At 38.9% G+C, this 23,245-nt stretch overlaps 1 protein-coding gene across 3 annotated transcripts in view; it reads left to right on the top strand.

Moving 5' to 3' along the window:
• gabra1 (gamma-aminobutyric acid type A receptor subunit alpha1) overlaps nt 1-22,986 on the top strand; it is a 41,263-nt gene extending 18,277 nt beyond the window's left edge. For all 3 annotated transcript variants that reach the window (XM_084729849.1, XM_084729847.1, XM_084729848.1), the window contains exons 8-10: nt 1,587-1,739; nt 17,276-17,478; nt 19,672-22,986. In XM_084729849.1, the coding sequence (XP_084585975.1) occupies nt 1,587-1,739; nt 17,276-17,478; nt 19,672-19,992 (677 nt within the window). In that variant the 3' untranslated portion in view covers nt 19,993-22,986. The remainder of the gene's footprint in view (nt 1-1,586; nt 1,740-17,275; nt 17,479-19,671) is intronic.
• Nucleotides 22,987-23,245: the final 259 nt, after the last annotated feature.

The raw sequence follows: 23,245 nt of genomic DNA on the forward strand, positions 1-23,245 counted from the left end.
TTAAACTTTGTCTTCGTCTGCTCTAATGCCAGATGCAAAGGTTAGCATGTCCAGCTAGCTTACTACTTATGGTAGCATTACTTCCAGCCCGACTAGCGTTACATACCACTGCAATTGCCAAACTCATAGGTAATTCACCGGAATTAAATTGGGATTTGTTGGTAGAAGGACGTGGGCTAGTGCAGAATTGAAGTGGGCCACCTCCACATCTCACTCTGGTTCAGTGTCCTATGTTCAAGCCAGGTTAGCTTAGCTCTTATCCTAGCTCAAACCCTGAGGTGATCGCAGTCTGACTGATTAAACATCTCAACGTCCTTTCTTTACATTAACGAGTATATTTCTGTCATCTAACATATACATATTTGCTGTATTTTACCGTATGACCACTGTTTGCTAGGATGTAGCCTCAGTCTTTTAGCATTAAGACACTTTTACAGGGTTCTCATTTTTAAAAACGTGTCAGATGGAAATATCAAAAAGTCACCTGGAGATCGACATCTCAGGCTGGCTAGCTAGCAAACATACACTTATTAAATCTGATAACAAAAAAATCATAATTTTAGTTGACAAAATCCACGGTTGTCAGCTAGAAATGAGAAGCTGCTTTTGTTTTCTTCTCTGTGGAATCAAAAACTAGTGCCTGTTTTGATGTGAATTCAGCCACAGTTATCACTGTAAACTGCATATCTGCAGTGTGAGAATGGAAAGCTTGACAAAGTGTCTAAATAAAAGCAACAGATGAATAAATGTTTAAAGGGAAATCTTCATTACCCAGTCAAAGTTGCTGAGAAAGATTATAGGTCACTAGATACACTTACATTTACCTTCTCTTTGGTCACTAAAAAAACAAATGTTCATAATTCATCACTGAACAAACTTAATGGTCTTAAACTGTAAATTTTGCATCAGTTCATCAGCATCTTCACTGGCATCAGTTTGTCGCTTTACGTTTGACAGGCCATGTCCCAGATTCATAATTTCCCTACTGGCCATTGCAGTTTTTTTTCCACCACCTCCTCTCTCAATTGATACTGGCAAAAATTAGTGACAGCATAAAATGGGTGACCTGTTTGCAGCGACGCTAGCTGCAGGCAGAAAGTAATGCTTAAGACAGCCTTATCCCCCAAGCCATGCTTTGCTTTATTAGCAACAAGCTCCCAAATGGCTGTATCTACCAAGTGCAGAGTGAATAAGCTATGTTGATATATAACTGCATTCTATTACAGTTGTTCCAGTTATTTATGTCTGTGGAAAACCTCAAAATCAACATATTGTTCTAACCAGATTAAACCCCAGTGCTGCTGCTGTGACTCTCGTTTTCTCTCTGCAACTGGGCCTGAATGCACTGATGAAATGGATCATGCCTGGGTATTGAGTTTGCTGACAAATGACGCCCATAACTGTTCCAATAAATCTCAACTACAATAAAACTGAAGGCCAAAACACAACAAACCATTTAGAAAAAAAACAGTTTAGACTATAAGGACAGGTACAATAGATCTTCTAAATATATATTTTAGAGCTAAAGTACAAAGTTTGGCTGTGCATTCTTTCTGACTTTCATGTCTTTTGTCTGCTGACCACAGGAGAGTATGTTGTGATGACAACCCACTTCCACCTGAAGAGGAAAATTGGTTACTTCGTGATCCAGACATATCTACCCTGCATCATGACAGTTATCCTGTCCCAAGTGTCTTTCTGGCTCAACAGAGAATCCGTCCCTGCCAGGACTGTCTTTGGTGAGTTGTCTGCTCCTCTCTCTTCTAAACATCTGTGGGTAGAGAAATGAGCCCGTCACCAGAAGGTTTCAAATCTGTTGTTGGAAAATCAGTGTGGGAGATATGATGACAGGGCATTAAGCACTCATTCAAAAAAACTATAGGGCAATGAGCAAGGTATTTAAACAACTGGTTGCTTAAGAATATAGTAAAATTAAAGACAGTAACACAGCCTCTTACTTTATATCATGTCACAACATGATATTAGATGGTGAATTTAAGTGTCAAAGGAATCTTAAACAAGTATTGCTTACTTAAATGTGTTTTTGAGCTGTAAACTAAATTATACAAACATATTGGGATGAAATACATTAAAGCTGGTGTTAATATCTGAATTTTATGGGTTAATTTAAATCTTCCTGCAGTGAGGTGGTATAGCACTGTGCAGGAACGTATTCAGCATCTATCACATATTCTATACATGGCATTATTTGAAAGCTGTTTCAGTCTAAATTCACTACTTATTGCATAATTTACTTTCCTCTTTGTAAAAGAAAAAAAGAAGAAGAAGGAATGATGAGTGTATTTTGATCTTTGATCCTGAGATAAATGACTGTAACACCATCTGGTTGAATTTTAAAATGAAATACATCTGAGACTTGGCTTTGGTCTAAATAGAAGCAACTGTGAGACACATGGCTGATACATATGCAGCTGTCAATGGCTCTGCAGTGCAGCTTTATTTCTTTGCACCAAGACTGAAAAAAAAAATGTTTTTGCTGTCAGTATTTTCTACAGCGTGTATAGCACATCTTAATTGAAAAAAAAGCGATGGTGTCCTCGACCAGTTGCCTCATGGTGCTAGAGCGTGTTGACTGACTGAAAAAAAATCAAAATAAAGCAAACGGTGTGTTGGCTCCACGTAACATCAATGGAGACAGATTCTCTTAAACAGGGGTTCAGATTTCTTGAGCACAGAATTCACCTGTTTGCAGATTAGGGTGGATCACTTCACCTGCCCTGATGTTCAAAGAAATAAGAATTGATCCCTTTTTCCTGAAAACTCTTTTTCTCCTCAGCCATTCGCATTTTTTTTCTGTGGTGGCTCTTCCATCTCCCTTTCACATTAAACTCCTTAGTCGGTGGCTTCTGCTTTGATTACTTTGGCTAAAAGCACTAGCACTGATGACAAAAAGTAATTCCTTCGACACTTGCAAGGTGCCACTAGCTGCTATGCAACCACAAGTTGTCATTCCTATCCTGGCAGATGCTTGACCAAAGTTTGACGCAGTAGCCGAGTAGTATATTGCAGTAAATGTTTCAGAGGGCTTGCAAACCAAAGGCATGGTTTTGGGAAATGTGTGTTTTTGCTTTCGTTGATTGAATGAGAGCTGGAACTGGAAAAAAGCTAGCCTAGCAGGAGACAAAAGCTAGCCTGGTGCTGCCCAAAGTTAAAAAATATCATCACTTCTAAAGCTCACTAATTCATGAAAGGACACAAAGAAAAGGACGGCACGACACTGTGACAATTTCTTGCTGAACAGTGGCCAGGAGTAGTGACTTCCTGTGTCTGTGCTGGTTGCCTGGCAACCACAGTGATGACAGAATGGTATCAATCTTCACATCTAATTCTCAGCAAGAAAGCTAATAAGCGTGTTTGCCAAACTGTCAAACTTTCCCTCAGCTAAAGGATATTAAATGTTGAAAAGACTGATTGAACAATTGCATATTCAGTCCAAATCTCATTCTCTTCCACTCTTTTCTGTCTCTGCACCAATGAGGTGAACAAGAGCTTTAATCAGTTGTGGCTGGCTGCAGTAGAATTTCAAGCACAAGGCTCAGTGTGAATTTAGATTTACGTGCTCTGAATATGTGTCCACAAGTGTGTGTGTGTGTGTGTGTGTTTGTGCCAGCCAGTGTGTGATGTAAGTGTTCATCTGTGCGTGTGTGTGTGTGCACAGAGATTGGCCTCTGTGTTTTGTGCATGTGTCTGGGCATGTGTATGTGAGTGTTTGTATGCGTCTGTGTATGTGTGTGTATCTGTGTGTATCTGTCTGTCTGTCACACTAAGGTCTTACATAATACCGCCCAAAAGGAAAGCTCTTGCTAGTCTGCAGCATGCTCTGTAGCAGCAAAGCACAGCAGCAGCAGGCAGAATGTCCTTGAGTTACCTCGCCCTGTACTCTTTCTTCTTCTTTTTCTTACTCTTCCTCTCGCTCTCCCTTCTTCTCATGGATGTCAGTGTCTCCTCTGGCCCGCCACTTAAAGAGCTTTCTCGCAAACATTATACATGCACCAGACTCTGCAGCTCTGCAGTCTCCAGCAGGTTTTTTTTTTTTTTTTAACTCTTCTGTGATGTTTTGGTGTCTTCAAGTGCGTATGCGAGTGTGCGCCACAGCTAGCTACCTGCGGTGCTTGTCACGTGTCAAGGGGAAATGAGGATGGCCTAGATTAGATTCAAACAACTATCTAGGGCATGTGTGTGTCCCTCATGCTATCACTGCTGGTTCTGCTCCATGAGATTACATGCATGCAGCACACGCGCACACACATAGTTGGACAAACACATGTACATGCTTTCATGAAGACGCAGAGCGGCACAGCGTCGCGTATGCTAGGTAGGTCACTCGTGTGATTAATATGCATCATATAAGACATCAGATGAATGAGCCTGTTCTTCAAAGAGGTTACAATGTCAATATCACTCTAAATGAATCATTAAAAAGACATAGCAGACAATCAGGATCTTTCATTGCCATCTTAATCCTTTGGCTATCATCTAAGTCAAGGATTTATGTGTTGAATCAAACTATAGTACATGTGTCTGGTGCTATTAGGATGAAAGAGTACACTGTGCTGTCCTCAAAGACAAGCTCTTATGTACAGTATATCTTCATTATAGTGATTCATATGCAAAATGCAGCCTAAATAAGAAGATACCTGGTGATATGTTGCTGTATGTTCATGTTAGACAGAGGTTTATGTAAAAGTGTGCCTCCCCCTGTAGTTCAGTAATAAAATCAGTGGAGCATCTCTCCCCAGGCTGCAGCAGTGCAGTGCACCTGCCTTGCATGCTGCATGCTCCTTCACGCTGTGAATTAAGGATTTATTTCAGCAAGACCCAAGTTAGTCACTGTTGGAAAAATAAAAAGTTGAACCAATACAGTTTTGGCGAGTTTTGTTTTGTTTCTGTCAAGTTTGAACGAGGCTGATGATGATACTGATGTTTTGCAAAATGATTCTGAATGAAACAGCTGTTTCTGGTTAAACAAAATATGTCTTACTCATCAAAAATAGTTATGTCACTGTAGTAATCCTTTCCATAATGTTGTCAGACCCTGTGCGCTCTGGTGAAGCGGCTGACGGCGTGTCTCCTGCGCTCCATTTCTGTCACTCTTCTCCTCTTCCATCACAGTTAGTTTTGTAGTTGGTGGTGATTTAGCAGTATGACTTGTAAAGTTTACAGTCTGTCGCACTGTTGCATTGCTCTGCATATAATGATGCAACTGAAAAGTGCTGAGTCTTGTTTACCAACCACTCATTTCACGCTCTCTCATCAGCACATGTTGTCGCAAGGATTTTTTAAAAATAATTGCACCAGCTAATATAAAAATATATTTATGATTCCCCTCGATTCCTCACAAAAATGTTATTCTTGTGCATTTGTAGCTTTTCTCTGTTTTATCCTTTAACTGTAATGTACACTGACTGACAAAGGAAACAAAACGAATGCCTCACTGGACAAATGCTCCCTTCAGCTATGAAGGAGGCAGCCCTAGCTTGTGATGTTTGCTCTGTACAGGGGGAGATGTATCAGAGCACTTATGGTTTGATATATCTTGTCGCGACTTTATATCGCTGTATACAGACTATTTTTAGAGCTGAGCTTGTAAATGTTTTTCTTAAGCATTCAGTGAGTATGATGTGCTGCAGACAGATGTCAGAGTTTTGAAACAAGTGGGATGAGGGCTTGACAGGAACAGTTTCAGAACCCTGATGAACACAAATAACACTTGCTGTAGCATAGTTTGAGGTCCCTTACAGAAATGCACCTCATTATGTACTTTATTGCAATTTTGTGTCTAAATAAGTACCCAAGCAAACGTCTCCTCGAAACTGCATTTGTATATTGTTAGAAATTGTTCTTACTCTGTAGGGACAACACAAAGTGCAGGATGGCATTGTGTTTCCCTAAAAACATATTTCCTGTTGGCCTGGTAGCCCAGTTGGTAGAGTGTTTGCCCCATGTATGGAGGCTGTGAGTCCTCTGCAGTGGCTGTAGGTTTGACCCCCCATACTCCACTCTTTCTTTCCCTTTCCTGTCCTATATTCAGCTGTCATGTACAGTTAAAGGCGTAAAAGCCCCCCACAAAAAAAAAAAAAATTCGCTGTTGCAAATTAATTATACATAAAAATAATTTCCTGGTAACATTTCCATCACAGCAAAAGTCTAAACTGAATGCACATTAATGCAATGCTAACATAGAACAAAATTAAATGGAGAGATATTAAATGCACACACAGCTCCGCCTTATTAAGAGTGCTGTAATTAATGTGTCACGTAATTATTACCTCTCATGCACAAAGAAAAAAATGGTTTAATAATACACACAAGCAAAATGACAATCAGACCAGCTCTGCCTTCAAATATTTTTGCTTTTCATTAATGCCAACGACATGGATGAATAAATGGATGTTCGGCAAAATGTTTCACATACAACATGTGGGCAGATAGGAATTAAATTAGAGTCCCAACTTAATGCCTTGTCATTCCCTGCTTGTGCACAGTTGGATATTATTAAGTAGGCAGCAGAATTGTCTAATAAATGATGAAATTAATGAGAATTTATATTCAGGGGATTCACTGTGAGCAGAAGAAGAAGGATCACTCGTACCCACGGTGGTCATTAATTAAATCTTCAAAAGGCAAAATAACTTTTAAAATCCATCACAGATGCAGCCTTTGAGAGAACAGAAAACACTCATCTTCCTTCACACCGTATCAAGACTTTTCATTTCTCCGGTGTTCTCCATAAAGCATTATCACTCTTTCTATAATGGTGTGCATGGATGAACGGCCTGATTAAAGCTGTAAGGAACATTGACATAAAAAGACTCATATGTCTGAAGACATGTTTTAAGACAGATGCTATTTGCACCTGGGTTAGAAATACCAATATAGTTATTTGCACCCAGGATGGAATAGCCAGTTCACACCCAGGTGTGTATAGCACAGCATGGCAGACACAAGAACCCAGGTGTATTTTACAGCTCAAATAAAGGGGGTTGGGTGTGAATAGCTGCCGTACGCCTATTCAAACTTTAGTTATTCTAACCAATACGTACACAGTACATGGAGCCACCAAGTAAGTAAGTAAGATAATGTACAGTGAGCAGGTCATTATTGTCAAATTAACCCTGGCAAGGTGATGCAGGAAGTAGATGTGAAAGGTAACTTAAAACGATTTTATTGATTTAAAAGTGATTATTTATTTATTTTGCTCCTCCAGAGTCTAAGATCGACCTCAGAATGCTGTCAGTGACCAATTGGAATAGAGTTTTTAACAAAACCATGTGATCATGTAATCTAATCCCTTTCTGAAAAGTCTCTAGGAGTACAAAAACAAAAAAAATAGAAGAAAAGTATGGTGTTTTCAATATTAAATTTAATGCACTTTAGTCATCGTCCCGCAGACACCTTTTCACAGCTTGGTTTCTCCGTGTTTTCATTTCAGGGCAGAATCACAATGCATCAAATGATGCACCGATGCCAAGAGTAAACAAACAACTACAGTAATACTGTACATGTTCTGTTATTACTACAGATGTGATCAGGTTTATGTTTCCGACACAGATGTCCAAAGCTGACACAGAAACCCCATTAACATGAACAAATGCAGCACTGGCAACACTGTTTAAATTACATTGTGTCGATGAAGCACAGCCTCGGCACTAAATCTTTTTCCTAAAGCCTGCCCTGTAGATGAATAGGCAATTTAAAAACACAGCAGTGGGTAGAGTTATCTTATTTATCATTGTGCCGATTAAGAGGCTGATTAGTTTATAGCCAGTTCGGTGTGGTGGAAAAACTGTCGGCAATTTATTTATTTGCAGTCCAAATGAAAACCAAAAGGAAGCAGCCACTGATGGTGCTGATATGGTGCTTTCTCCCCGTCTCTGTCTCTGTATCCAAGCTGTCAGGGACAGCAGATTAGCTTGCTTCCTTCGCTCCTCTTTAGGAGCGATTGGCTGGGTATTTATTGGTTTTCCCATGATGCTGTTTAATGTATCTGCTCATTAAGAAATAACTCCTTGTGCGCGGGTGTGTGTTGGAGTTTGGTTGTGTATGTACACAAGTGAGCATGTTTATGTGTCAAAGCACGTGTTTGCTCGCTATATGTGCACATGCTGGTTGTGCGCCAGCGGGAGATCATAAATTCATGATTACTAGCTGATAACATTGTAGGCAGTTCTGCTATGTAATGTGTGTGTGTGTGTGTGTGTGTGTGTGTGTGTGTGTGTGTGTGTGTGTGTGTGTGTGTGTGTGTGTGTGTGCGCGGCACAGTTCCCACAGCTGTGGTGCTGGCACAGTCATTTAACTCACCTGCCAATCAACATGTCAATTTATTTCTTCATTTATGTAAATGGGAGGTGACGTGGTGATGCTGAAGGTAATGTGTTTGTGAGTCAGGCCCCCCTGAGGATTCAGTTATTGATAAGGCATGAATAACTGAGTAACTGCAGCACAGTGGAGATGCTGATAGACACACAACAAAGACAGCCTCACTCCTGGGACCGGTTGGGGGAATATAGGAAGATGTTTGACAACTCTCTACACAACAATCATGCTCATTCATCAGTCTTTACAAGCGCCACAGCAGTGCTACCCTCACTAATTTATTAGTATAAGATCCCTCCGATCATCTACATGTTGCTTTAAGTGAAAAATCACTGAAGTGTGACCGAAATAATTTGAGATATGCAGTAGAAGATTTGTTACATTTTAACGGACCAATATGAGCACCCTAGTGATGAGAAGACTGGTTGATTGGTTCTTTTAAAGGAGAAATCTGTAATATGTTTGCTTTAATAAATCACCAAACCACCACAATATGTCATCAGAGATTAAGGAAATACTCACTTCTCTGACAGCAATATTATAGCTGCAATGTCCTTTGAAATTTCTATTCCAGTCCATAACCTATGTCATGGTTTGCCCATTTCACATTAATTAATTAGATTAAAGTAAAAGAAGGAATAGATGTTTTAAACTGTTAAATTGAGCAATATTTTAATGGAGTCTGGCTGACAGAAGGCAGGCAACTCAAACTCTAAACTGAGCTTTTTTTTGGATAACAGGTTTAGCTTTGCATTGACAGACAACCGAGTTAAAAACAGCTGATCAGATTACAGTGTAGGTGTAGTGTGTAGTGTAGGACTCATCATCGCTTGTCATTATCAAACTTTGGACTCATTTGTGGATGCATAATTGTTATATATTGCTCTGTTAAGTCACTTGGTGCATTTTGTTCAATACTATAATACTTTTATTCATTAATAGTTAGAGAATATTATAGATCCAAGATGAAACAGAAGGGCGGAACTGAGAGAAAAACGCATAGTTACAAATCCATCTGCTACTTCAGCACCATGGACAACACCATGGATTTACCAATACTAAACTAGGGATATTTCAGAGCCATGGTTGGGGTCGTACTAATTTGCACAAACCTCAGTCAGATAAAGGATCAATGAATCAGGCAGGCATCCTCCCACATCCTCACTAAAACTGCCGAATGGTGATATGCATGCAGGCAACCCTGTCTTCTAAAAATACATTTATATACAAGTACATTCATCACTTTTTTTTTTTTTTTTTGTCAAATCCAGACTTTTCGTTTTAACATAATGAGGAAACATCCATGAACTGGTAAATGCCAATATAAAATGTTTATACAGGGTGTAACTGCAAAGTTGATACTGTATATCACCCTCATGTCCTCCCTGTGACTTCTGTGCAGTGCTTTTGCAGTATCCAAACACCAGAGCTGTGGGTGATGCAGGAGAGAAACGTGTTTTACCAGTCTATGAAAGCCTTTGTATGTGGTTAAGCATAAAACAGCATTTGCAACTTTGCAAAAGTGTGACAAGTTTTAGAGCCCTGTGACGGGACTGTTATCTTAATCCCATTCCCACTGGATTTCTGACCATTACTGCCCAGCCCCCTAATGTTTATTCCACTCCTGCCCACACCTGCAAACACTCTGACCATTCCTCCACTATACTTTCACTGATTTTCTGACGTCTCCAGCTGCATTGCATACCTGACAGTCATAGCATAGCAAAATTATGTTGCACTCCTCTATATGTCAGATTTGCCTTGCTTTGCTTTTCATGCTTTTGCTTTTCTTCTTTTCAACTTAATTTGTTGAATCCATCCTTCTCATCCTCCCACAACTGTCCCACACACACAGCAACCTGTAAAGGTCCAGTGTGCATAATCACCTGAAAATAACACTTTGTTGTGTTTTTGTTACCTTATAGAATGACCTGTTTATATACACTGTAGGGATAAACCAAATAGTTTGAAGCTTCATTCACAACATTCATATTCTAAATCTAAATCAATATTTAAACACTGTCAAAGTCAAATTTATTGAAAAAAGATAGAGGTAATTATTTCCAAGATTCACGATATGTTTTTAGTAAACACAGCATTCTGCTTCAATCCATATTTGTTGGCATTTAGCTTTTCAAAAATGATGTTTTGCTCTTCCACTTGCTACACGTAAAGGGTAGTCCAAGAAAAATGACATAAAAGAAAGACTATAGTAATTCATTTAATCCAATAAATCACTTTATTTATAGGGATTCTGCTCAAGGATTTTTCTAGGACAATGATTTAATAAAATATGATGACATACATTTAAAGCTTCGTTCAAAAACCTCAGTAGAATCTTCCAATATAACAAAAAACGTTTGGTACGGCTCTAATATACAGAGGGCTCAGGTCCTCTACTATGGAGGCCACCATGGTGTCCTGCACTGTTTCCACAGTAATCCAGAACAGTCAAACCAAACAGTGGCTCCAGACAGGGCCAATTTTGCAGCCACTCCTCTACACACTCGGATGGAGAGGGTGAGGCGAGGCGTTTTGCAAGCTAACTGCTAAATGTCACTAAATCCTACACACTGGTCCTTTAAACTGCCCATTCCTGTGTGGATCCCAATCCCAATGCAGTCTCCTTGCCTGCCCTGCCCTTGTTCAGAAGTAGTCTTTGCTACCAGTAAAAGGTTTGTAAAACAGTTCATTAACATCAACTTTATTGCATCGCAGTCTTTAGCACCCTGGCTGGATACGACGTTCAAGTCACACATAAAGCACTGTGCATTCTTTGAGTGAGCTGGCTTTCCTACTTCACAATGTACTTTTGACCTCGTCCCACATTTTGATTGTCATGTTTGATTGGTTGCCTACTCAGTCAAAACGTTGTCAGAGGCACATTTCTGCCTGGAACCAGAGAGCATACGAGCAGAGAGAGACAGAGCACACGAGCAACGCCATTTTCCTGAAGGCTCACTCTCCCCCGCAGAGATTTGAGATCTGTGGCTTGGCTGCGATCCAATGGCTGAGCAGTATATTTTACTCACTGGCTTGAGATTGGTCAGATTAGCTGAAGCCTGTCATTCAAGGGCTGTCAATCAAGCGCTAAAGTTGGAACCAACTGAGGGAACAACAAATTGTCAGAGAGATCAATAATAATAATAATAATAAACAATGACTTTGCACCTTATTCTGAAAAACTGTTTGACCTTAAGGGACAAACAAAGTTGAGCTCAAAGAGCATATTCATTTATTTTTAGCCATGCCTGCAGCAATTTATTTTCTAATCTGCGTCCTCTTACAGGCAGTCGAGCGCTAAGAGTCTATCAGACTGATTACCCTGATAGACAGTAAATCAAAATTCTATAAGCTTTACCTTGCTGTGTCAGAAACCTATTAACCAAGTGGACATTATCTGCCCCACATTCTCCAAAAATGCACATTTAGACTGTTTGCCCGTGTGTTCTCATATCAAACTTTTTCTTGCCTGAGGCAGCAGTGATAGCCTTCCCACCTTGAAACAGTCTGCCTCACCTTGTCATTCATCACCTTAAATCTCTAATTTAGTTTCCCCAAATTTGCTTTTTTTGCACCATCTTTCTCTGTATCTTGACATTTTTTTTCCCTATCACCCCATATGTGTGTGTGTGTGTAGCCTATTTTAAAGTGAGTTTGCAAACAGATGCAAAAAATCTTGTTAGAAGATGTGTATCATATAAATCAAGTGTCAGTGCTTGTGCACACTGAGCTAAATTGAGTGGAAGGAACTCTCAAGAATTGAGTTACACCATTATTAATCCAGTTAGAACTTTCCAGATCAGTGACTTTGTTCATTAACAGCCTTCAAAGCCTCAAGTCTATTAGTTACAACATGTCAAACGGAGTCATTTAAAACCAGCTCTGGAGCCATGTTCTAATGAATCAACTTACTAGTGTTCTAAATTATTCCTAAGTAGGCCTATCACTAAACAGACACAAAGGGCAAGTGTTCTTCCTGGAGGTGGGAAAACACGTACCTGTTTGTCCCTCTTGTTAGCACAATCACATACATGCAAGAAACAAGCCAGCACATAATGATAGTCAAATTCATGCATCTTTCCAAATTTAATACCAAATGTTTTTCTCTTTTCTTTTTTTTTTTCTTTTTCTCTTGTGGTATTAAGACGTTGGAGGAGTTGGAAGACTTGTTTCCATGACAACAGAGCTTGTCAAACACAGTAAAGTATATATGATTCCAAGCATCGGGGCGCTTTTGTGAGGACTTGTGTAATACCCAGTGGTGCTGCCTTCATCCGCCCCCACAAAATTAACCGATTTACTGGCAAACAAAATACCTGACAGATTGACACCACATATGTCCATCCACCTTCCCTTACCTGCCTCCATCCCTTTGTACTACACTGTACCCCACGCACCTCTAAATATGCATATAGGTCTTCACTCTCCACCCACGCGTGTATACGGGTTATCTAGTTGTTCCCTATAATAGATATCCCTTTGAACACTTGCTCATCTTCCTTCACTCCTAGGAGCAATGGATGTGAGGTGCTGTGCTTTTGTGCTCCAGCACCTGCTGAGGCCATAAGTTCACATGACTGCTGGCAAAATCCCTTCGCACTGGCTGTTCTCCAATGGAGAAAATTCTGGCACTGGCCTCATAAGCAGTGACACCTTGATGTTAGAGTTACAGTCCACTGGAAATCTCAGAATTCTGTTCTCAACCCCAAACTGATTTAAAATGTGACAACAAGCCAGTGCTTCCAGTCAAATTACATCTTTGTGTTATGTGCTACATGTGTTGATTCTGCAACTTACATTTGCATGTTTACACCTCATCTCATTCTCTAGGCATTCACTTTTTATTCATTATAACCAACACTACTGTTCTTCCCTAACCAAGTGTTTATAGTAGCCTTAACATAACCATTACCACCTTATCCATGCTTAATAGAGTGCCGCATTTATTATTCTTAAAACCCAGAAAGTTTGCATTTTATCTTTTCCAGTTCCCTTGTCTCGAAGTCAGTGTGTTCTTTGAACATGTTTTTGGTAAGTTGTCGAAATAAGGTTTCTGGTTAACACAAGTATCAGGGTATGTCAACGTATTAAGATTTTCAGTACTATCAAAAATAATAAGGTGAGCAGTGTGGTTGTCGGTCTGGCAGTAAATGTACAGTGTAGGTTTGAGTTTGTCAGTGAATAAAGGCTGCAGCTTCTCAAGATAAAGCAAAGCTCCTGAGTGTGTGCTGTTTTCCAGCTGTGGGAATAGGGTTGCTAGTTTTACATAAATACTGTCATAACACTGCCCAAGCCTATTCTCACATTTTGTTTTACGACATAAAATACCAGAATAACACTCCACTCAAAAAAGCTCAAATCTTGTTTGTCTCTTTAAAAAAGCAGCCGCAGTAAAGTGGCTATATATGAGGTTGGTTAAAGGTTGGGGACATCAAACATCATCAAACTGAACATTACTTTGTGATGGTGATGTTGAAGTCATGCCACCACGGTGGCGTTTGCTTACAGCCTAATGTTAGCTTTTTTTTGCTTCTGGTGTTACATTTAGATTGCAAAAAATATAGAAGTGGTGTTTGTGATTATCTTGCTGAACAAAACAGGCAACTTTTGCTCACCACAGAGCTGATTTCTGCACTAATTCAAAATTCAATGGACAAATTCCACTGGATTTTGTGCAGGTAACCAGGGCCTACAAAATACATCATCCCTGCAGCACTCTATTTGGCCTGAGCAAATATTTTCTTCATTAGCAATCAGTCCAGTACCTTATTTAGTTTTTGTTTGTATTTTATTTTATTATTAATTTACATCACATGTTCCTAAAATGCAGCATGTATCCCCCCCCCCAAAAGTTATTTACCTGACGCAAAATTAGCTGTGTATAAAGATAATTCTGAGCTGAGATGGAGGGGTGGGAAAATCTGGTGTGAATACATGACTAAGCATCACTTAATATTTTCATATCTCCTGCTGCCATGCATCCCCACAACAATATATCAACACAAACCATTCAATGCCCTACTTAGCAGCAGGTGCAGTGCAGAGCATGGTCATGTTTGGATTTTATGACATCACACAACTATTAATACACTTACTGTAGCATAAAAATGGCTTCACATCTGAGTATGTTTAATCGTGGGCACCTTTACTCTTCATGTTTCTCTTTCTGCATCGTTTGTCATAACTTATGTGGGCTCCTGAGTCGTGTCTGTGCATCAAATTAGAATTGAATGTCAGTTTCACGTGAAGCTACCATTTATTTTTCTTTTTGTTCAAGTTGTGTTAATGCCAAGTGCAATTATACCATGTGTGATGATGAGGCAGGTGTTACTCTTGATTATTCCTGTGTGTCCTTTTTAATCTAATTACATAAATTATCTATGAAGGACATTTGATTGAAGGACATCAAATGAAAAGCTCAGAAATCTCAACAATAAACCACATCAGAATAAATAACTTTGACCTAGTTATTTGTTATTCTCGTTGGAGCCATAATGAAACGAAGAAATGTGCGACCACACACCTTGTGCACCTACTATGCAGATCCAGTAAATCTATCAGAGGTGTCTTGTTCAGTTATGGCCAGTGACCAATCATTTATTTGGCTCTGACTAATGAGAACATAATAATCATCCTTTATGCTTCATGTCACAGCACCAAGTCAGCAATGCCAAAAGCATGTGAAAAGAGAGTGGGAAGATGAGGAATCTGTGATTCATCACTTAGCACTTCATCAGAGCCGAGGAGGAAGAAGAGGGAGAATTCATAATTCTGAAGGGAACCAGTAACATTGTAGGACATGTAAAAACTAAATACCGGCTGCTTTTGGAGCTCGGAGGTGGTGGATACATTAACAGGAACACTGTACAAAATAATGTAATACAATACAAAATCTAAATTTAATAAACTTTAATTCTTCAGACTGTCAGAAAGTTTTTTTTTTAATTTTCTGTAGTCATTAAAAGTCAATAACAGATTGCATAGTTGGCGTATCAGACGTTTGCTCAGAATTAAAGATGCAGTATTTGATTCTGGAGAGTTGATTGTTGAGTCTCATTCCCAGATCGTCAAATGCGTGCGTTTTGGGAGACTCAACAATCAACCATCTTAACGACCTGTGATTGGCCGTAATGTCCCATTTTCCAAAGCCTGAAAACAGAGCCAAGAGGAGGAGCAGAAGCTTTTTGAATATGCTGCATGCAAAGCTCATCTTTGCTGAAAAGAAAACTTTTTTCAAAAATGTTTTGAAGATGGTTAAAAGATGTTGCTGGGGGACCTGGAACAGCAACATATATTCAAATCTTAAATTAACTAAACTAATCTACATCAATCATTTACTAGTTAGTTAGCTAGAATTTTGCTAACATTTGTTAAAATTAGCTACCTAATCTACCTCAGTTGTTAGTCCTTTTGCTAACAGCTAAATTAAGATGTAAATATTTGTCACTTTCGCAGGAAAGGAGAAGGTTGACCAAGGTCCTAAGCTTGCTCAACTGTTATTGGAGCACATAACAAAAAGGGGAGGGACATAGAAATGGTCAGTTACTTTAAGCTCAAAGGTTATTATGGAACTTTTCCATATGATGCCAAAAATAAACCCCCTTGCCAAGCATGGAGGAAAAACTATGGTAGCTGCCCCCTTGTGAAAAATGCCTAAGCCCCTGTCTACAGCCAATGTTTGGTTTGTCTGTCCTGGGCAAATATAGAAGCCTGGCGGTGCAAAATGGCAGCCACCGTGGAAGAGGACCCTCGCCCTCTGTAGATATAACCAGATCATTCTAAGGTCACAAATCACATTGGTTCTTATTTTCAGGTGATTATACAAAAAACAAAAAATATTTGTGAATATTTCTGCTATATTCTATCAATAGATCCCACCAACTCTTACACACTAGATCTTCACCTGTAAGATGATCATTTCTTGGTAGTGGATGGATATTTCCGTGGATCTTTTAAGGATGAAAGAGATAAAGAGGTAGCTGTTGAGGTGTCATTTACTTGTGTGTTTTTACATAAACATCTCTCGTCACATGTGGGAAGGTCCTCTCTGCATATTTTATAATTCCTGTGTGAGCCAGCTGTTCTTTAGCCCCCTTCACTGTCACCCGGGCTGAATCGGTGGATGTTTGCTGCTTGGGCTGATGTTATTTGGTGTGTAAACATCTGCAGTCGCCTGTTCTGTGATGAGCACCGCATCATCGTTAGATATGCTCTGACCCAGTTCCTCTCCCTTGCCGTACAGTGTCTCATCTCGGTGTTCGGTAGCTGATGTTTAGCGCTTTGGTTTTCCGAGGCTGACGTGCATTTCTTAATATGAAAAACATGCTTCAGCTGTATTAATTTATGCATTTCCGTTGTTAATTTTATTGTAACTGTTTCTGCATTGGTGTGCAGGTCACATTTAGAGAGAGAAAGCCTGATTTCCCTGCTATTAGTCAGCAGCAGCCAACTGCATCTTCCAGCTGCATCTGTGGAAATCTCTACCTCTCTGAGTCTATTAAAAGCACAAGCTGCAAGACTGTATCAGCTGCTCTCATAGATTAATGTGAAAAAAACTGCTTGCTTATTTGATTTATGAAAGAAAAAAGCCTTGTCCTGCAATGTCCTTATATGATGGTACGTTAAGATTGTTCCATTTTAGTCCTTATGTATTCATTTGTAGATTATATTTGTAAACAAACTATGACAGTAAATTCACATTAATGCAACAATACTTTTCCTCTGGAAATTTCAGGTTTAAGAAAACAATGATGGTGGTTGTTTACAGCTACTTATTTTACAGTGTTTCATACTTGATATAATTTATAATGCCAACATACTAAGCATATTTTCTTTTCATGCATTTATAGTACACAAATGAGTAATGACAGCAACGGAATTATGTGTGATTTGACCGGATTTCACAGATGCTTTTTGTGCGTGTGTCCCCCTGCAGGAGTGACCACTGTCCTGACCATGACCACGCTCAGTATCAGCGCCAGGAACTCTCTCCCTAAAGTGGCCTACGCCACGGCTATGGACTGGTTCATCGCTGTCTGCTACGCCTTCGTCTTCTCGGCCCTCATTGAGTTTGCCACAGTAAACTACTTCACCAAGAGGGGTTACGCCTGGGACGGGAAAAGTGTTGTGCCAGAGAAGGTATGTGAAGCTCTTTTTTTTTTTTTTTTGGACAACTGTATTACACATACTACTATGGAAGGATGTATCAATGCCAGAAAGTCACAGCGCAATAATACCATGATAAAAAGTCCATGATACAATTTTTACTGCAATAGTAAAAACAAAGAAAAATGACAACTTGACAAAATGTTTTGTTTTTAATTTGTAGAAAACTTTTTTTCCTTTTAGCTTATACTACTTCCACTTTCATGCTTTAATAAAATTAAACAAAAGTGGCCAGCTATGACCTAAGATTATGCTAGCATTTGGTATGAATTGCAAAACTGCAAAACAAAAACAATGCAGCAGCCAGTAATAATCCTTTAATAAAACAAAATGAAGTAAAATAAAATAAAATAATCATGTAATATAGCAGTAGATATTTTTACTTCAATATTGTTATATTCAGTACACTGTTACGTCCCCACTTTAACAAGATCCTCCAAGTCCAAATAATGGACAAAAGCTTTGACAGAATGTGTTTTTTGGGCTGTGTTATGGCACATGATGGCAATAATTATCCCAATTTCTTCAGTTACAGTGTCAGTGTCTGCCCTTGTTTTTGCCAAAACAAAATTCAAAATGCCCCCTGGTTAAATGAAGGCGAATCCAGGAAAGGAAAGACCCATGATCAGACCAGACAAGATTTACCAAAAACATTATTGTAGAAATTCTACATATGGACCTCTGTTCCAAACAGTCATTCATCAGGACGGTTAGCAGTTAACTTTCGAGAGAGCTGGGTCAGGCGGGGAACATTTAGTTGTTGTCGCCGGCTCATCTCATAGAAAATTTGAGTAACATGACATGAACATTAATAGTTTAGTGTTCATCTTGTGCTTTCTGCTCCACTCGTCTCTGTGCAGCAGTTAGCAGCACTGTACTCCCAGCTGCACAATATTCATTCTTAGATTGCTGAGTTTAATGCCTCTCTTTGGAAATATGTAATGTGATGAATTAATATTTTTAATTTAAAGGAGAAACGTGATATATTTAGTGCACTAAATCAAAAAATGACCAGTATATGTCATCAGAGATTAAAGAAACATGCTAAGTTGAAATACTTGCTTCTCTGACAACAACACTACAGTCAGCATGTTGGTGTTGTCAAATGCAAAATACAGCAATATCATACTGCGACTTTAAAATTGTTTTATTTTAACAAATACAGGATGCTACACTGAATGTCAAAACTAGGTCATGTACACCATATTACATGGAGGCGCCATCATGTGAACAAGACAGCAACCGTTAATCACTTTAAACAGAATCAATCACAGGTTATCGCTTCTTATATATTGTCTTATTATATTGTTCTTACCCATCAAAAATAAAAACCCCAGACTATGTCACCGTTCTACCAGCTGCTTGGTCAGTGCGATACAGATGTGATTAGTTGGTCTCAAGGTGCTAATGCAGGCTAATGGAAATGTAAAAATTATTGTACATTTGTCCTTTTTTGGAATTGCTGATCACATATCTCACAGATGTTAATGGTACAAATACGGGAAAAAAAATACAAACTTCGAATCTGGGAAACAGGAGTCCGGGGGAAACAACTGTCTTTAACCATAGATTACATGTTAAATAGGATTTTAAGCTTTTTAATATACCATCTATAGGTCTAACTTGCTCTTTGAACTGCAGTTCTTGTTTTTAAATGCTAGGCTACCTGGAACTTTCATATTTTGGAGGCTGCTGTGGACAGGAGCGCTTCCACCATAATAACCACAAATTATCACGTCAGAAATAAAATGATCTAAATAAAAATCTTCTCCTGCTTCCTTTTAACTGGCTAACATACAACTCACTGTAACTCCTGCCTGGGAAAATGTAAACACAGACTTGCATTCATCTGATTTCAAGGAGAATCTGACCCCGTGACAGGCATTATTAATAACTATACAGAAATAACTGATCTTCTCGCAGATGGTTTCCTTTGCTTATGTAGGTCATATAGAGTATTCAGTATTAATTCGAGACTATTTCATAACTCCTTGTAGTAGCTTAAATATCCATATGTTTACTGAATATTCCCCAGGCTACTGAATGACACATTTACATCAGTACTTGTGCAAAAGACAAAAAAAAATGCATCTCAAAAGAAAAAAAAAACTAATCTATGCCATGTTTACACCTTTTCCCGATGCCTTCTCCAACAAACACAATCAGCAAAAGAAGAAGAAGGAGTCCCTCCTCAAGAAGAACAACACTACAGCCTACCCAGCTGCCACTGCTACAGCCTTCGCCCCCAATATTGCCAGGGACCCTGGATTGGCCACAATTGCCAAAAGCGCCCCACCACCTCCAACTGAGCCCAAGGAGGAGCCAAAGCCCAAACCTCCAGAGGCCAAGAAGACCTTTAACAGTGTGAGCAAGATAGACAGGATTGCCAGAATAGCCTTCCCTTTGCTCTTTGGAACCTTTAACTTGGTCTACTGGGCGACCTACTTGAATAAGAAGCCCAAATTGCAGGGGATAACTCCACACTAATCCATGTTTCATTCCTTTTAAAAATTATAACTGTAATTATTATTATTTTTCTGTTCATTTTCTTTCTTATTCCTCCTAAAAACAGGTGTTGATTTCAGACAAACATGGTGTCCATGCTGGTTTGAATTCCCAGTTGTTGCATTGCTTCTATGTTTACCTAAAGTTTGAAGATTTTGAAAAAACAAAATAGAGAAAAAATGAACGATAAATGATACAGACTCTCGAAAGGGTGTTGTTCAGGTCTCGGATGATGCTACTAAGAAAATGCTACTATAAATATATAGCCAAGAGAATGCTATTCTACAACTGCACATAGCCCAGAACTTGTTAAGGGGCTTTTGTTTCTATGTTCTTATTTTTTATTTTTTTGTTTTCTATTTTATATAACATGGAATCACAGACACGGTAAAAGGCACTTGTGTATATGCATGGGCAGGGCATCTTATTATTTATGTTAATTTATTCAAAATACAGATCAACATCGACTGATAGCTTAGTTTATTTGATCTCAGCAGCTACATTCAGTCTCTGTCAGAGTATCTTCAATTCTCTGTAGATGTTTTATGAGATTAATTATGTCATTCTTCAAAATATGTTAGGGTTTCTGCAATAGCAATAAAACATGTCTCAGTGGACACACACCATTTATTTAGGGTTGAAAAAAAAAAAACAAAAATTCAATCATCTCTGTGCTCAGCATTGAAAATATTACTTTCCTTTCACAGCGTTGTAAATATTATCAAGTGTTAGAGATGTCAATATTATGTTTAAGCTTTGCAAAGTGTAACTAAAGGGTATGTTTATTGAATACATGGAAAAGTAAACTTTTTTAATTTAATTTATTTTTGTTCCTGTTTACGATACTTTCTACAAAAAGAGTATATTATACTGGTCTAATTCACGCTTAAGTGACTGTTTCTCGCCAAGTTAGCGTTCCATTCAAAGCTGCTTTCACACTGAAGTAAAATATTATTCAACTGTGTGTTTGTGCACACACACACACACACACACACACACACACACACACACACACACACACACACTGATGGCAACAACAGCAACAACATCAACAACGGTGTAAACTGAGATTGGCTAGTTATGAGCAAGAATGTAAAAATCATCTCAAATCCTGGAGTGCATTTTACATTTAGAATTGAATCACTCATAATTTACGTATTTTTTTTTGTTTGTTTTATTTATGGCGCGCCCCTCGTCGGCCAAAACGCCATTTTATATTTCAACGCCATTCATAGCAAAGTAAAGTTAGCATCGCTTAAAGAGGGGCAGGGCACGGTGAGAAGGAGGAGAAGTGCCTTTTCCATTTTCAGAGTCGAAGCTGTGATGGCTACTACTTTGCTGACTGATGGCGCGTCTGTGTTTTTCATCGCACTGTGTCCCCCTGACCCTGTTCGCCACAGTCCCGCCATCTCCTTTGAGTTGAAAATTGAGACATAACACTCAGAAAGTACCAGCTACACTGCCTTCAGTATCACATGCCCGTTTGGACTCATTTGTTGCTGCTTGTCGGTGAGCAACAGCGAGAGACAGGGACAGAGACAGAAAGAGACAAAGAGAGGAAGGAGACGTTGAGTTGAAGTGGCACTGTAATCTTGCTTTAGCCGGCGCTGTGTTTCGCACAGAGGACTTGTCTTGTAGTTCTACGATAGTGACGAAGATGAATATATTTTTGTAGCATGATGTCAATCCCTCTTCCGAGAAAAACAGTTCTACAGAAACTAACGCAAATGTGAAAAGAATGCTTTTGTTTTTGTCTTGAACATTGCTTGCTCTTTTTTTTTTTCTTTTAACTTATATATATAAAAAAAACACACACTTCTTTAAGGAAACGCTTCTTCTCTGATGTGGCACGTTGAGGTTTCTGAACAGTCCATTTTAAATTATGTTAATGTAGCAATATTAATTAGCAAGGGCTTTTCTTAGGACCTGAACCTGACACTCAGTCTGGGGGTAATATCCATTGTAGCTTTACATTGACCCCTCTCTACTTGTAGTTTCATCTGTACACTGCACATGGACATCTAGGATCCATTAGGTCCGGCATTAGATAACAGGCATTGCATTGTGTGTCCATCCTGGGTTCTGAATCCTTTCTCTGCATTTCTTGCCAGGGAGTTGGGGTGCATTGTATTGCATTATGGGTTGCTGGGTGTGCTTTTTTTGGAACATGTTTTACAGGGCAATGAGCAGGGTCAAAAGAGCCCTGCAGAATTATCTGTGTGTTTGTGCGCTGGGGTGAAGAGATCACGCTATTGCCAGAGGGAAACGGGAAAAGAGATTGGTGGTTGTTGCTATTGTTATGATTTGCATTTATCGTTATGACCAATACTGAATCTATCCCCTAATGGCAGACATCTTTGCAAGCATAATGCAAGCAGTCTACTGTTAACAGCCACTTAACCTACAAGCAGAGGGTCAAGGAACTGCAAAGTTCAGGGTGAAGAGTTGTATAAAGATATTTGAATTCTAAACTATTGTATGTATGTTTATTATCATGAAGAAAAAATATATATACATATGTAAAATACATAATGCATACAGTATTTGATTCTATTAATGAAGATATTAGCTAAGATGATGATGAATATTGTTTGTATTATCAACCTATTGTTATGCATTTTGCACATTTAGAAGAACAATAACATTACATTTATGTAGTCAGCTTTGTGCTATGCAAGGACAGCTTTGAACCACATCATTGACGTTCTCTCCCTGACCATTGTGTTTCAGATTTACAAGCTATTATAAAAAAAAAAAAAGAAATAAAAAAAGCTTAGCTTTTCTATCAGCCGCGCAACCATTAGCTTTTTTTTTCTTTCAACCATGGCTATACAGGGTGACATCAAAGAAAACAGTAGATTATCACTTTTGTTTGCGCTTTGGATTTGTCGGTGGTTGAAGGGAAAATGGCTTTCATTGTTGATTGCACTTTTTCTCCAGAGAAATGCAATAAAGTGATTGAACTGAAAAAAAAAATCAGGAGCAAAACTGTAACAAGATCACCTTGTTAATAATATTTCTGTTCATTTCTTGAGCTTGTTTGTCATTACTAAAATGGAGGCAGGTGAAAATGTTATTTTGCTAAACGGATCATTTTGTTTGTCACTTCCCAAAGCTCAACGATATTACAGGGAGCGCCAGAGAGTTTTGACTTTGAGCAAAAGTGAATTTTATACACTCCTCTGTCGGGAATATCTTTGCTAAAACCCCCTAACTTGTACTCCGAGCACGATCA

This window comes from Lutjanus erythropterus, chromosome 11 (genome assembly GCF_056507025.1).
Source record: "Lutjanus erythropterus isolate fLutEry1 chromosome 11, fLutEry1.hap2, whole genome shotgun sequence".
In the NCBI taxonomy this organism is placed as follows: Eukaryota; Metazoa; Chordata; class Actinopteri; order Lutjaniformes; family Lutjanidae; genus Lutjanus; species Lutjanus erythropterus.